The sequence below is a fragment of the Nelusetta ayraudi genome, unplaced genomic scaffold (assembly GCF_046127955.1).
Source record: "Nelusetta ayraudi isolate G7.1 ecotype Tasmania unplaced genomic scaffold, CSIRO-AGI_Nayr_v1 ptg000004l, whole genome shotgun sequence".
Classification (NCBI taxonomy): Eukaryota; Metazoa; Chordata; class Actinopteri; order Tetraodontiformes; family Monacanthidae; genus Nelusetta; species Nelusetta ayraudi.
Genome location: NW_027466054.1, coordinates 1,035,001 through 1,051,256, shown reverse-complemented (window position 1 = coordinate 1,051,256; position 16,256 = coordinate 1,035,001). Strand labels below are relative to the sequence as shown.

At 43.3% G+C, this 16,256-nt stretch overlaps 1 protein-coding gene across 2 annotated transcripts in view; it reads left to right on the top strand.

Annotated features, from left to right (window-relative positions):
- Positions 1-16,256, top strand: part of evi5l (ecotropic viral integration site 5 like) — a 34,778-nt gene that overhangs the window by 16,672 nt on the left and 1,850 nt on the right. The window contains exons 8-20 of one of the 2 annotated variants that reach the window (XM_076042575.1): positions 72-161; positions 1,017-1,114; positions 1,230-1,290; positions 1,401-1,454; positions 1,885-1,917; positions 3,306-3,446; positions 5,682-5,798; positions 6,965-7,105; positions 7,192-7,368; positions 7,811-7,957; positions 8,567-8,662; positions 9,484-9,579; positions 14,546-16,256. The exon at positions 14,546-16,256 is cut by the window's right edge and continues 1,850 nt beyond it. In XM_076042575.1, the coding sequence (XP_075898690.1) occupies positions 72-161; positions 1,017-1,114; positions 1,230-1,290; positions 1,401-1,454; positions 1,885-1,917; positions 3,306-3,446; positions 5,682-5,798; positions 6,965-7,105; positions 7,192-7,368; positions 7,811-7,957; positions 8,567-8,662; positions 9,484-9,579; positions 14,546-14,854 (1,560 nt within the window). In that variant the 3' untranslated portion in view covers positions 14,855-16,256. The remainder of the gene's footprint in view (positions 1-71; positions 162-1,016; positions 1,115-1,229; positions 1,291-1,400; positions 1,455-1,884; positions 1,918-3,305; positions 3,447-5,681; positions 5,799-6,964; positions 7,106-7,191; positions 7,369-7,810; positions 7,958-8,566; positions 8,663-9,483; positions 9,580-14,545) is intronic. The other variant, XM_076042584.1, reaches the window with a different exon arrangement.

The following is a 16,256-nucleotide window of genomic DNA, read 5'->3' as shown; positions in this document are numbered from 1 at the left end:
TCTTTCGAAAACTCAGCCGTCGACATAATCCGGCACTGTCAATGCAACGCACGGTGGTGTGATGTGTGCAGGGTTTAGAGATTATCTTCCGCGTGGGCCTGGCCATCCTACAGTACAACCAGACTGACCTCATTCAGCTGGACATGGAGGCCATGTCGCAGGTAAACAGCTGTGTTCTTTTTTTTTTCCTTCTGTTTTTTAGTGCACAGCTTTCATGCAGCCGCAGGGTTGGCCGCGAGTGAAATGTGTCAAGTCCTACTTTGTCATTTTTGCAGCAGTGCTGCCGGAAGAACATTTTTATTAGTCTGTCACGGTAACTTTCGCAGGAACTTGACTCATTGGTTTTAACTGATAAAAATTCAAAGCCTGAACCTCCTCTGAATATCTTTCTTCTTTTTTTCTTTTTTTCTTTAGCTGTTGCCCTTTCTGTAATATTTTCCACTCACTTTTCTTTTCCTTATGTGAAGCGTGTAGCTTTGAAGCAGTGGAACAACATTAATGTAATCTGTTAAAAATCAGTGGGTTTTTGTAACTGGGGAGATTCATCATGGTTTTATGAAGATAAATACTTTTTTTATCTGAGAAAAATAGGCATTGGTGTCAGTGCAAAATCCCCAAAATGATTAATTACACAATATGAATGATATAACTGTTTCAACTGATTTACTATTTTTTCTTTTAAAAAGAATTATGGTATTTCACTGGGCCTCATTTAATATGTGAGTAACTTTTCAGATGAGAAAACTGATATTTTTTTAATGTATATGGAGCGTTAGCTGAAATCTTTGCAATTACTACAAAATTCAGCTTTATTTTTTATTATTATTATTATTATTATTATAAAATGGTCTTCTAAAAAGGATATTACATATTTTTGTTTTGTTTTCACTATTGAATGTGAGCATATGAGCATAATGTGAAGCATTAAGACTTTTAAAAAGCCATGAGGACCCAAACAGGCTTTCATTTCCCTGTTGCCTCATGGCTCATCTGGTCTTTCCCTCCGTCTCCTGCAGCATTTCCAGAAGGTGATCCCCCACCAGTTTGACAGCTGCCCAGACAAGCTGATCCTCAGGGCCTACCAGGTTAAATACAACCCCAAGAGGATGAAGAAGTAAGAGTTGTCAGTGCCTAATCATTGCCCAGCCAGATCCTCTTCAAGAACTGCAGCTCACAGCGCTCCATTTCTCTTCTTCTTCTTCTTCTTCTTCTTCTTCTTCTCAAATTAGACTTGAGAAAGAATACACCACCATCAAAAACAAGGAAATGGAGGAACAAATTGAAATCAAGGTGCGTGTTGAAGACGCCACTCAAGGCGACGTGTTTGCAGACACGTTTGCTCGCATGCAAAGGTTAAACAAGTCATCTGTGTGAAACGCCGTGTGCCTCCTTCCTCTCAGAGGCTGCGTACAGAAAACAGGCTGTTGAAGCAGAGGATCGAGACTTTGGAGAAGGTGAGACACGAGTTCTATTTCATAGCAGAATTGTGTTTATGCAGCACCATGGGGACACAATCGATGGTCCGCTGAGGGAAAGCCACTGTGTTTCAATCGGTTCTTGACAGCTGTTGTAATGAAAGGACACAGGCAGTTGAAATTCACACGCTCTTGTTGTGTATGTGGGTGTGGGTAATTCTATCTTCCACATCATCAGTTTTCAATTTTCTCCCCTCTGAAACTCTTCTGGTGCCTTTGGTTTTCTCGCAGACGTCTCAGTATTTCTTTCACACTGTAATCCTGCCTCTGCCTTTCTCTCCAGTTCCCTCCTTCATCTCACAGGGTTTTTTCCCTTTCGAGTTTTCCAGCATCTTTCACTTTCTCTTCGTCTCTGTTTTTCCTCCCCCAACCCCCTCCTTTGTTTCCTTGGCTGCACTGCGCGCTGTAGGAGAGCGCTGCTCTGGCAGACAGACTGATCCAGGTAGGGCACTGTCACCCACTTTCACCCGCACACCTCGCTGCCTTCCTCCCTCCTCCTCCTCCTTTTCCTCTTCCTCCCCCTCCGCCTCCTCTGCTCCCCTTCCTCCTGTCAACACGACGTGCATGAAGAGCCTCATTTTACCACTAAACCATCGTGTAATCCTTGAATGTCTGTGCATCTCTACAACATATGACAGAGAGTTTGGACTGTCCCTGCATGTGGCATGTAAGACATGATTGTTCCTTGTCCTGCAGTTACAGTGACCGTTTAACTGTCACAAAAGCTCAGTTGTGGTTATAATGTGAGCTGCATAGTCTGACGTTTTGCAAAATGAACCAATCGAGAAAGACTTTGTTGATAAGTGACCCGTTTGTTCGCTCATCACACTGCTCACATCTGCAGTGAAAGAACGGCTAATTGAGCTCTTTCAGAATTTTCATTGTTTAGCCAACTTGCATTTTTGATTCAGTTCATCTTGCGCCAGAATAATTTAGGTTTCAGCTTGTGTCAAGTTTAAATTAAATCAAATTATTTTTAATGAAATTAAATGAAAATAAATTAAATTAAACATTACGTGTAGCTGCATGCAATGCCTGCTGCTAATAAGATTAGCTTTAAAGTTTTATGAAAATTCAATTTAAATTTTCTCAGGTTCCAAACTACGAATTTTACTTGCATTTCACTAATGATGGTAACTACATGTAAATGCAGCAATATATTTGGCTTTAAAAAAAAATTAAAATAAAATAAATATATATATATATATTTATATTTATATATTTATATATATGTGTATATATATATGTATATATATATATATATATATATGTATATATATGTATACATAGAGAGAGAGATATAGAGATATATAATATATATCTATGTATTTTCCTATTCAAAAAATAATAGTCAACTAATCTAGACAACCAAAATTCATAAACTGTACAAACTGTACCCACTGTAAACACACAACACAAAAAACAATTTCTTGTGTATTTCCGGTGTTGCTTTGTTTCCAGTTTGTGTGTTTTGTTTTTTCCCCAGCCCAGTTTCGCAGAGTTTTCTCTCAGACACTCAGTTGGGGGCCTCTGGGGCTCTAAGGCAGTGAAGGGATTTCCACTTTCTAAAAATGAGCTCTTCTCACATAAACACTCGTGGAGTGACCTGCCAGCTCACGCTGATTCGGCTAAAGTGATTTTTCCAAAACGTCAAACTATTTGCCCGAGGTCTCTGCAACAGTTCCCCTCGACTTGATCACTTTGTTTCCCCGAGACACCCACCATTAACACGTGTGCCCCGCCGTGGAATGCGTGGACTGCGACTTTAAAGGTCGGCCGAGTCGTGACGCCGTCTTCTGTCTCTCCCGCCCTGCGTGCGTGGCTCCTCAGGGCCAGGTGACCAGGGCGCAGGAGGCCGAGGAGAACTACGTGATCAAGCGGGAGCTGGCGGTGGTGAGGCAGCAGTGCAGCACGGCCAGCGAGAGTCTGGAGAAAGCACAAGATACCATCAGAGAGCTGCAGCAGCAGAAGGTGAAGCAGCCCACAGCCGCTGCAGGCAAACTGGGTTTTTTCTTTTTTCTTTTTTTCCAGCAGCGGCGGCGAAATGTTTACGCATGTGGGATGATTTTTCTGTTTAGTCAGCTGGATTTTAATCTGCGCCACCCCATGACAGCATTACCGGGTGACGGGGCTGGGAGACGTGAAGGTTTGATTACGAGGTCACGGCTGTGAAATCTTACAGTTGCGTGTTAGTGGTTTTATAGGCCTGATTCAAATGTGCCCAAAAACACTTATTCCCAAAACGGTGATCAGGTTCTAGTTTTATTGGTCAGACTTTCGATGAAGGTCTATTGTAGAATGCATTTTGAGTGCCTTTATAATTATATTCCATTGCATTAAGAGACATTATTCCAGGAGTGCTGGCACTCTTAAATAATATTTTTGTAACTGCGAGTTATAATACGATAGATACACCATGCAGGACTTCAGTGTCACTTTGCAGTGGAGGTAGAAAACATTATGGAAGATAAGCCTAGAACACATTGTATCCGCCACTCCTGATCATTTATAAACATTGTCATCAGTCCCTCCTCCTCTTTCAGAATGGATGTAATGCACCAGGTTGAAAATTAGAAGAGGAGCAAAAGTTTCCCAGCCAAACGTTCACGCTCATATTTTGAAAATGCGGCCGTATGGATCGATGGTGTGAGAATTTTCACCATCGCTCATCTTTCGTCTTGCCTCTAGGTTTTTATTCCATCAACTCAACACATTTTCTGAGTCAAACAGCCACAGTGTGAGAGGCGGTGCCAGCGAGGCCGATGCTACAGCTCCGACACGCTGTGTCGCTCGGCTCACTCTGGTCGAGTTTACAGTTTGGCAAGAGTGTTTTCAAACTCTGCTGTGATCAGATGTTTTTTGCAGAGGTTTAATGAGCCAGTTTTTATTATTATATTATTTATATTACGATAAAAATTCTGATTCTGATTTAATGTTTTTCCATGATTTAGTTTTTTGTTACACTATTTTTGGTACTTTTAAATCCTTAAAAATGTACCTGCAGTACAGTTATGATGTTGCCTAGAATGATTTCTGGCAAATTAAAATCTAAATTGTTGGATAATCAAAAGAATTTCTGAGATTTTTTTTTGATAAAGCAAAGCTTCCTTTGTGAATTAATTTAAATAAAGTTAGCTTCACGTTACACCTAAAATGACAGTATATTGTGATTATATTTATCAGATTAAACTACTATTTGTAGCCTTTGCTTTCTTGCTTGCTAAAAAAAAAGGTTGATGCATGTGATTTTTTTTTTTTTTTTTAAATAAATAATCATTTTAATTCTGAATGGACAAAGTGAAAGACGCACAGAGTCAAAACTCTTGTTGCTTTACTTGTTTTGGATTTTAAAGCTGACCTGACCTGATGTGTTTGTCACAGAGCATTCTTCATAAACTCAGATTTCTTCTGACACCCCTCCTCCCCCCTCCAGCTCCCCCCCACCCCCCTTCCTCTGAGTATACACACCCCCAGTCAATGGCAGCTCCCTTTGATAAGAGAAACGGAGAGGTGTGATATGACAAATCGATACTGCCGCACTCACGCTGTCACGCTATGCACTTACCAAATTCGTGTTGGTTTTTTTTCCCTCTCCGTTTTTAGATTGACTCGCAGGGAGGTCTTTTTTCCTCTCATCTCTCTCTGTTTTTTCTCGCCCAGATCCTCTGCCGGTTTCACTCTGAGACGGTGTCATGAAATGTTTTTTTTTTTTTTTTGAGCGGCTCTCTTTTGCGTGACATCACTATGAGTCAGAGGGGTCGAGAGTGACGACTAATACCTTCTGCAATTTGTCAGTCGGCTATTTGAGTTACTGTACAGCCCAGAGCAGATTACCAGAACAGCGGCCCTGCAGAGCAGCGCACATTGGAAAGAATAGAGCCGTGTTTTTGTCAGCTAGTTCTGATTTCTCTCTTTATAGTCTGAGGCTGTTTTGCACGGTGTGACTTCGCAGGGTCACAGTTACAGCAGAACACATTTGATTTGTTTGCTCAATAGATGAGGACTTATTTTGTTGTTTTTTTGCTCTGATTAATGGCTTGTTTTTTCCATCCTGCGAGATAAAGCACTAAAGCTGCAGCACAGAGGTGATAATAATTTAACCTCATCTGCTTGCCGCTTGTTTAATCTGCATCAAGATACAAGGACGTTCATCATACAAGCATCTCACTGCAAACTTGTCTAAAAGCAGCTGTTGTCTGTCTTCAGTACACAGAGCAGTTTGTGAGCGGCCTGCAGACGGAGCTGGAGCAGTCCAGACTGCGCGAGGCCGAACTGCTGGGGGCGATGAAGGAAATGCAGGACAAAGTCTTGGACCTGGAGAAGGTGTGCTGAGAGACTGATGGTGACAGTGTGAAAAAAATTAATGAGGATGCTGCAAAGTGTGCAAAGTTGTGAAGATGTCAACAGATCATGCTGCTGTCGACGGAAAAAAAAAAAACTGTCAAAGCTGTTCAAGGTGTCAACGTTATGTTCAGACTCAGTGGCTCTGCCTTTGCTTCTGTGGCTTTTGTGATAATAACTCAACTGTTGCCATAAGACAAACGCAGCAATTTTAACCTTTTTTTTTCAATCTGATATGATTCACACAATTTGATTCATGGTTATCAAATACAAAATATATCTGGACAAGGACTGAATGTCTGTGCATTTTTACAGACTACAAAATCCTCTTTTTGGAGGAATAATGCGGAGGCGAACTGCTGCCATAGTTTTTTTTTTTTTTTTAAAGGGGCTCAGTTTCATGTTTTCAGTGATCATTTTCACGATTTTACATTATAATTATCACATTTTTTTCATGAAACTCTCATTATTTTTTGATTGGAAAAAGTTCGGTATCACGTAATTAAGTGAAAAGTTTCCTGTTTTTCACAATAATTTTCACGTTATTTCACTCGAAGGAATCGAAACTAAACGAAGCGAGGCATAAGCACTACGGCTCATTTGCACAACTCAATGAAACTGCACTTAAAGCTTTGTTTGAGGCACGGTTACATCCTGAACCTATTGAGCACAGTCGATCACATCAATGTTAGTGTACGTACTTTGAGCAGGAGGCGTCTTCGCTACTCCGTGAACTCAAAAGAAATATTTACAGATTTTGAACCATGGCCAAGGAGCAGGAGTTCAATTAGACGCCTGCCAGTTCAGTTGGAGGCATTTTAGGAGGGTAGTGGTGTGGTGCAGTGCCTCTCCAGGACTCGTTTTCTTTAGTTCCAATTCGTAATCATGAATTATCACATAAAAACGAGAAACCTTTCACCTATTATGTGATGCTGTCATGAAATAACTGATATGTAAATGACGTAAACTGTTATGTAAATAACGTAATTATTACGTAAAAATCTAAAAATTATCACATTAAATGAGAAACTTTGTCATAATTGCGTTATAATCACTTTATTAATGGAAATGAGATGCTGCCCGGCCAAATTGTCGCCAAACGACGACGATGAAACGGCGCAAACTCAGTACTTTTGTCCTGCATCCAGAGGAGCAGCTGCCTGCCTGACGAGAACAACGTGGCCGCCCTGCAGGAGGAAGTCAAGCAGGTGAAGCTGAGGGAGCTGGAGACGCTGCGTTCCTTCAGGGAGATGCAGGACGCCGTCACCGAGCTCAACCAGCGCTGGCAGGTAAGGCAGCCGCCCCCGCCTCTCGACCCAGCGCAGCCTGTGGAGCGCCAGCGGCTGAGCAGCACGCCGTTCTCTGGTCTCTGCAGCACCACATGTCCCGCGGCAGCAGCACGGGCGGCGGCGGCGGCCACTGGAAGGAATCCCCGAAGAAGAACGCCATGAACGAGCTGCAGGACAAGCTGATGACGGTCAGGCTGAGGGAGGCCGAGGCTCAGGCCGAGCTGCGAGAGGTCAAACTCAACGCCCTGCAGCTGGAGAGCCAGGTGAGAACTTCATCAAGTCTGCTTCTCCACTCTCAGGAACTTCTCTCTGCTGGCTCCCACATTTTGTTCATCCCATTTCTGTGTCAGGATATTCACCTTCGTATTGTACTCTGATTTTTATATTTTTGTTTTAAATTCTATATTTTGTAACACAAGTGCAGACTTGTGCTACAAAAATAATACAATATGCAATAAGTCAAATTAATGTGTTTAATGGAAAAGTATGAATAATTATTTAAAAAATTAATTATTATAAATTAAATTTAATTATAAATATTAGTTTTTGATTTCACCAGAAGGAATTTCAAAGCTCTGCATTTTCTTCTGATTGTTATTTTTCTTCCTTCCATCCTTTTTTTTTCCTTGGAAAAATAATTTGTATATTTCAACTCCATTGGTATTAAAACAACAACCAAAAACCCTCTTCTTTTCTTCATTCTAGAACCAGATCCACAGCAAGCTCATTGGTCGGAACGAGCAGGAGCGCTCGGCACTGCAGGACCGGCTGCAGATGCTGGCCAATCAGAACAAGGCTCTCCAGGCCCAGATCAATGAAATGAAGAGGAAGCAGGCTGAGTTGGACTGCAAGGTGCGCACCCACCGAGACAGCGTTGTGAAAGAGAGCTGCTTGGCAAAGAGGAAGGAAGTTACACTGAGGTGGTGCAAATGGTAGAGGCACGATGAACAGGAGGGAAGTTTGAAGGGTTGCCAGGTTCACCAGACTAATGTGTGAAAGTAATATTCAAAATAAAGGTGCTACAAAGGAAAGACTGAGATTAGATGTAGCAGTTTATGGTTTGTATTTGACCAGACTCTCTACCAGGCTGAGGAACAGTTTGTTTTCCCACAAGCCATTACACTGCTAAAGGACAGTGTTGTGTGAAGTGCAATAACGCTCTGCAATTTGCTTTATTATATATTTTTTATTGTTAATATCCTAAGTTATTTTTTATGTCTCTGGTGTAGGTCTTGGGTTTTTACCATGTATTTCCAATCATGCTTTTCTTTTTTAATTGTGTTGGAGCTTCTGTGCATAACTTTTTCACATGTATGTACCTAAGCAGTGCATCTTAGTGACAATTGATGTGAATGTGGATCCGAATCATACATCTATTTATACTTTCATGAACTGAAATCCTGCACACTTTGCCACCAGCAGCAAAAAAATGAGAAAATGTTTTTCTCCTGGTGGCTGCAGAGCAAAGAGGAGGTGATGGCCGTGCGGCTGAGGGAAGCCGACAGCATGGCCGCCATGGCTGAGCTCAGGCAGAAGATAGCAGAGCTGGAGATACAGGTGTGTGTGTGTGTGTGTGTGTGTGTGTGTGTGTGTGTGTGTGTGTGTGTGTGTGTGTGTGTGTGTGTGTGTGTGTGTGTGTGCGTGTGTGTGTGAGAGAGAGAACACGTTCCTTTTTCCTTTTTCTTTTCTTTTTCAGTTCAAATTCAGTACAAATAACATTCGATCGAAGTACGTTTGTAACAATTGGACTCCCCAGAAGCTTCTGAACAGGGGCCCAGACACCACACAGCAAGCATAAATCACAAATCAGCTCCCCAGTTCCACCCAATCCAACCCAACCTAAAACTTCAGATTCCCCAGATACAAAGACACTCACACAGAGACAAACACATCAGATACTGGCATGTGAAAATACATCCATGGATGCATACATACAGGTACTACCCAGAAAATTAGAATATCCTGAAAAGGTTGCTTTATTTCTGCAATTCAACTTAAAAGATGAATTTGACATAGTATATAAACAAATAATATGCAAATCAATATATTTCAAGTTTTTATTTCTTTGGATTTTGCAGCTTAAAAAAAACCCTCCAATTTTATAATAATTTTCTGAGTTTGTGGGTTTGTGGTTTTAATAAGCTGAAAATCTTAATCAGCAAAGTTACAACAAGGAACTGCTTGAGATGTCAATTTGCGTGTAACGGCTCAATAAAATTTGATGCTTTCATCTTTTATGTTAAATTGCCAAAATAAAACAACTTTTACTTTCGGGTAGTACCTGTACACTAAGGAGAGAAGTTCATTATTTTATTTTTACTGAGTTATTGCTGATATTCCACCGTGGCTCTCTGCGTCTGTTCGAACGTGTCTTTCAGAAGGAGGAGGGGCTGATCCAGGGCCAGCTCAACCACTCCGACTCCAGGCAGTACATCAACCAGCTGCGGGGTCAGATCACTGAGCTCAAGAACGAGGTCAACCTCACACACACACACACACACACTCACACAATACATTTGCACACGATAACTTCATTAAAAGGAAGAAAAAAAGGCCAATTTGGTTTTGAGCCGTCAGTGTCCTCTTTGAACAGGAAGTGAATTCTTTCCTCGGCTCTTCCTGGAAGCTGCACACACTCACGTTAATGCAACACGTTTCTTCATTTGAAGGAGTTGTTTTATTTCCCTTTTCATTTCCAAGATATGTTATAAATGTAAAAATGTCTGGTATGTTTTCATAAAACCTTGTAATGAGCATGAAATAGGATTTGACCTAACGAGTGGGGAAACGTGGCCGTGAGCATCAGCACTTGTGTCTGGAGAGACTAGAAGACCACAGCTTTTCTCAGCAGCACTCTTGAAAAAAAGGAAAAACGCAACACCCATTCCTGACAATGTTTCTTGAAATTCTCTCTCCTTTCTTCTGCTTCTTCTAGCAGCCATAAAGCCCCACCCTATGAAATAACGAGGCTTTTCATTTTAATTTCTTTATTTTTTCATGGTTTAAGCAAATTGCATTTAAATTACTAAAGAAGCACTAAACATTTGATGGAAACACACTAATAAACCGGCTGTTTCTCAATTCTTCTTTTTACACTCAACAGTGAATGAAAGAAACAAATCATTTTTATTTTTTTTTGCAACCTTAAACAAAATAAACAGTGTCCTGCTTAGACACTTCTCCGTTTGACAGTTCTGTCTCTCTGCAATGATCTTTTTATATTTTATTTTCTATATGTTTCTATTGTCAGTAAAGTCAAGATGAATATGAAAGTTACTTTTTATAGTTTTTAAAAGACCTTTATCCAGGACCCACTGTTTATGTTGGAGATGTAGTGGTATTAACTGAAGACACACACACACACACACACACACAGCTTTTTTTATGAAGCCATATTTTCAGATGTTTCTTTTTTATAACAACATAAAATTTCGTACTAAACGTCAACTGGTGGAGTCTCAGGACCCACATTCAAGTGGCGACCCAAATTTATTCCACAAAAACGCTAGCCCACTATCTATTATTCTATTATGTCCGGTAAATATACACTATATTACCAAAAGTATTTGCTCACCTGCCTTGACTCACATATGAACTTAAGTGCCATCCCATTCCTTACCCATAGGGTTCAATATGATGTCGGTCCACCTTTTGCAGCTATTACAGCTTCAACTCTTCTGGGAAGGCTGTCCACAAGGTTGAGGAGTGTGTTTATGGGAATATTTGACCATTCTTCCAAAAGCGCATTGGTGAGGTCACACACTGATGTTGGTGGAGAAGGCCTGGCTCTCAGTCTCCGCTCTAATTCATCCCAACGGTGTTCTATCAGGTTCAGGTCAGGACTCTGTGCAGGCCAGTCAAGTTCATCCACACCAGACTCTGTCATCCATGTCTTTATGGACCTTGCTTTGTGCACTGGTGCACAGTCATGTTGGAAGAGGAAGGGGCCCGCTCCAAACTGTTCCCACAAGGTCGGGAGCATGGAATTGTCCAAAATGTTTTGGTATCCTGAAGCATTCAAAGTTCCTTTCACTGGAACTAAGGGGCCAAGCCCGACTCCTGAAAAACAACCCCACACCATAATTCCTCCTCCACCAAATTTCACACTTGGCACAATGCAGTCCGAAATGTACCGTTCTCCTGGCAACCTCCAAACCCAGACTCGTCCATCAGATTGCCAGATGGAAAAGTGTGATTCATCACTCCAGAGAACGCGTCTCCACTGCTCTAGAGTCCAGTGGCGGCGTGCTTTACACCACTGCATCCGGCGCTTCGCATTGCACTTGGTGATGTATGGCTTGGATGCAGCTGCTCGGCCATGGAAACCCATTCCGTGAAGCTCTCTGCGTACTGTACTCGGGCTAATCTGAAGGCCACATGAAGTTTGGAGCTCTGCAGCAATTGACTGTGCAGAAAGCCGGCGACCTCTTTGCACAATGCGCCTGAGCATCCGCTGACCCCTCTCCCTCAGTTTACCTGGCCTACCACTTTGTGGCTGAGTTGCTGTTGTTCCCAAACTCTTCCATTTTCTTATAGTAAAGCTGACAGTTGACTGTGGAATATTTAGGAGCGCGGAAATTTCACGACTGGATTTGTTGCACAGGTGGCATCCCATGACAGTTCCACACTGGAAGTCACTGAGCTCCTGAGAGCGACGCATTCTTTCACAAATGTTTGTCACAACAGTCTGCATGCCGAGGTGCTTGATTTTATACACATGTGGCCAGGCCAAGTGAACCGCTCTGCAACCCACTTTTGGTTTGGTTTTGGCGACCCATCATTTGAGAAACATTGCTATAAATGATAATATTATATTAAAGTATTTTAGGCTTCAAATTTGCCCACCGTGGTTTTTTTTCCTTTCCCTGCACTGTTTCATTCTTATTATTTGTCCTGCTGGGGCATGACAATCCAGAAGAAAATCTGCATCTATATATCTACATACGCCCTATTAACATAAAGAGTCTCAACCGACGCGTCATTTTTACTCCATTTTGCGTTTTGGTGTCATGCTCTGTCGGACACTGAGCTTCTGAATTCACTTAAAAGGAATATCGTGCAGAGTGTTAACCACTACGGAACCCTCTTTTCATTTTTACGCTGGCTGGTGGTTCCACTTTGTGTCACTGCTCACTGAAGCCAGTGTCTTTCTTGTCACGAGCGACCTCAGCCCCTCCCACCACATTCTCACTGTGATGAGAATTGTCTGAGAATTATCTGAGAATTGTCCGTCCACAGCAGGGCTGGGCAAACTTTCTGACTGGTGGGGCCACAATGGCTTCTCAAATTTGACAGAGATGGGATGTGTAGAAAACATGTGCTTTAATGCCAATTGAAAATGAGCAAAGTTGCAACAAAGTCAGTGTCTTAGAAGCCCCACTGTATTTAGCTCTTTATTGAAATGACTTATTGAAATGACTTGAAGAAATCCATGAAAAACAGCTGTTTTATGATTTACTTCTTATTAATATAATTTCTCCAAGTTCAGCGAGCCGGATTAAAAAGCTTAACCGGCCACATAGTGGCCCCCGGGCCGTAGTTTGCCCACGCCTGGTCAACAGGATTTAAACTTACAGTACCAGGTGAAGCTACGTTTCATTCATTGACTGTTGGTCCACAATATTTACTGTAAATCCACTCTAGATTTGGTGATGGTGATGATGATGATGATGATGATGATGATGATGATGAGGATGATGATGAAGTTCTCACTCATCTCACCCACCAACACTGCGATGGTTCATTCAGAGAGTAGCAGTGCGTGACTAGGAGCAGAGCAGAGAAACTTCAAAGTGTGGGGGCGTGCTGAGACTGCCCTGCCCTTTGCTGCTTCTACTCTTCCTCTCTCCCCACCTGTTCATCATCAAAGCGGTGGTTTTTGAAATGAAACTTGCGTGCGTACCGACGCGGAAGCGCTAAGTGACGAAAAAAAGAAGAAGAAAAAAAAATCTCAGTGTTGTCCTTAAATCGATCTCTGCGAGAAGAGTCACGACGGTCGTGAACAGATTCTCATGCATGAAGGTAAATGGACTGCACTTATATAGCGTCTTTCCAGCACCTTCACGGTAGCCCAAAGCGCTTTATTCACCCATTCACGCACACATTCATACCAATGGGTGGCTGCTGCCATGCAAGGCGCTGCCGGCCCCATTGGGAGCAATTTAGGGTTTCTTGCCCAAGGACACAACAACGGACGAGGATGGAGCGGGATTTGAACCGGCAACCTTTCGGTTATTGGACAACTCGCTCTACCTCCTGAGCCACAGTCGAAACACACAACACACTTTATCTGTTGGTGGTGAGGAAGACGAGCTGATTTGAAAAAGGACCCGCAGGAGAACGTGACAAACTGCTGTCTCTGTATGAGCAGACACCGTCAGACACAGTCAAAACATTTCCACTGGTTAACCACTGGTTTCCCCCTCGCCTCCCCTGCCCTCGCTTCCCTCCGCTCCCTCCCCCCGCCAGTGAGACTGAGCTTCACGTTGAAGGGGGGGCTACAGTAGAAAAAAAAAAAGAACCTGAGATTTGTCGTGAGTCACAGCGAAACAAATGGAGGCAGGAGAACCGGAGCGCAGCGCCGCAACAGAAACGCTGCTCCGCACTTCATGTGGAGTCGCTGCACTCGTGGCACAACGCTTATTTTGCTGGTGTCGACCCCCACTGCCCTATTTTTTTCGCCATCTCAGAATGGTTACCTGGATACACATAGAAAGGTTTTTTTTTTTGTTCAAAACCAAAACCACCAATCTACCAACCAACCAACAACCCACTAACACATTTCACAGCACCGGATGCTTCGAGCTTTCACAGCTTTGCAGTATCGCCAAAGATGTTGAACATCAGCATGACAAACAGTGATAAAGTAGCATGAAACTGAGTGTGGTACTAGAGGGTTCATACACACATTGTATTCTGCAGCTATAATTATTAGTATTATTATCATTATTATTATTATTAGTAGCAGTACTCATCAGTCCTCCTAAACTGATTTGGTTGACCTGGAGGTTTTTCTTGAGTGCTGATGTAACAGCACAGGGACAATTAATAACTTAACTTTCCATTTGTTCTTTGCAATGAACAAAGGTTGCATGCACCGCCAGCCACTGAGGTGTTGAACAACGTGCAACACTTTGTGACACAGGGATGAACTAGAATGAGCGAAATCATCGACAGCATCTCTGCTCTCGCCAGCCATGTTCACACCTTTCCACTGGTTTCACTTTTACCATTCAATTAATTAAACTACGTGAGGTTTTTGCTGTGAGGTGTCGGTGCTAACTGCCACCCCACATGTATTTGTTCTATTGCACACTGCAGACTGCGCCAACGCACGTAAAGACTTTTGAACGGTGGTGCAGCTCAATACAACCAATGGCACGTTCACCTTCACATTTCCTAACCACCTCCTCCTCCACCTCCTCCTCCTCCTCTGTCCAGGTCCGACAGCTGCGCGGCCAGAAGGGAGGCCCCAGGGTGGGCGGCGGCGGCGGCACCAACTACCCGGACCTGTGCCTGGCCAGCCCCGCCTCCGCTGAGGGGGACTACCTGAGCTCGGACGAGGACCTGCTCCACAGCCCACTGCCCCCCAGCGCCCTCTACCCCAACCTGTCTGTCCCGTGTCACCCGTCCCCTCACCTGGACAGCGAAGGCAGCACGGACAGCGAGGTGGAGGAGCGGGTGCGGACACATCCGGACCCTCAGCAGCTCTACGGCAGCATGGTGTGCACCCAGGCGCTGGATAATTGAGCCGGACCCGGCCCAGGTTCCAAATCCCATTGGGATTTTTTTTTTTTGTTTGTTTGTTGTTGTCGTTGACCTGTAAAAACAGACGCTGATGCTCTGCGGGACAGAAGTGCTACTTGTCCAATACCTCCTCCTCCTCACTAGCTGCGTTTCCATGACAGTTTTTCGCAAAATGAAAGCGATATTTCTAAGATTTCGACAAAGTACAAGTGCGATTTGCAATTACGCTTTTCTCTGTTTACCTTTGTTTGCGGTCAAGAATGCTTGTTCTATTTTTCTCTTTGATTTCTTGTAAAAAGAAATATTCCGTCTCCACCTCCATCAAAAACGTAGTGCACCATTTTCACTGGTCAGTGAACTGGTCACGTGACCCCGTACGTCACGTCCGCTGACGTGTAAATACGAAAAAAGTACTGACACTTTTACGATATACCTCTATATGGACACGTCTGAAAAACCACCTCATGAGAGCGTCAAAACCTTTCAGCCATATTTGAGAGGTTTTTCCAAGTTCAGTTGTTTCCATCACCAGTATTTTATTGCCATATTTAGGATTTGCTCAATTCTAGTGGTCATGGAAACGCAGCTACTGGTTCCCCTGACATGTGATCCAGACATAGTGGCATTTTGCATCGGACATCCTTCTGAACAGCACTACCTGTACACCTCTGGTTGTGTCTCTTGCGCCCCTCCCCCGACATTCCCTCCTTCCTCGTGTTCCCCGACAAGGAGGACGTGCAAAGCCGCACAAGGGGGCGCTGTAACTGAAAAGTAAATAATATTGGTCGTCTGACGTAAAACGTGTGTGTTTGTCGAGCGGACTGAACAGGGTCAGCAAGACTGCCGTTGCTGCTCAATGTCGACCTCCTGGACCTGAACCTGTGACTTCGATGAGGAGTAACCCCACCCAGTCCCCCCTCCCCCACGGCAGGCAAGACAGGCGGTGACTTGTGCCCACTCGCTCCCAACAAACTGAGTGTGTTCTTTGCCGAAACATGCCCCCCCTCACCCCCTTCTGATCCGTCATGGTGTTTTCCATGGGGAGCTGGCCGAGGGGAAAGCGGAGCTCCAGGCGGTACTCCTTCATGAGTCACTTTAATATACACTTGTGTTTTCTGTGCTTGTGCTCGTGGAGAAACGGGGACGGCGGTTGAAGCCAACAGCTCATATCAAGAAGACGTTCACTGTCACCCACACCGCAGGAAAGAAGACACTTAATGTTGCCAAACTCTTTTTTCAAGAATTATTTATACATTGTAATTTATTTTTTAATATATTTCTGCCTTTTTCCTTTTCTTTTCTTTTATAAATCTATTTGGAAGTGTTGGGAGTGTGGAGATATTGACCAAGGCCAAACATTCTACACCGTCCTTTGTGCCAACTAGGGTCCTGTTACAGGTTTGTT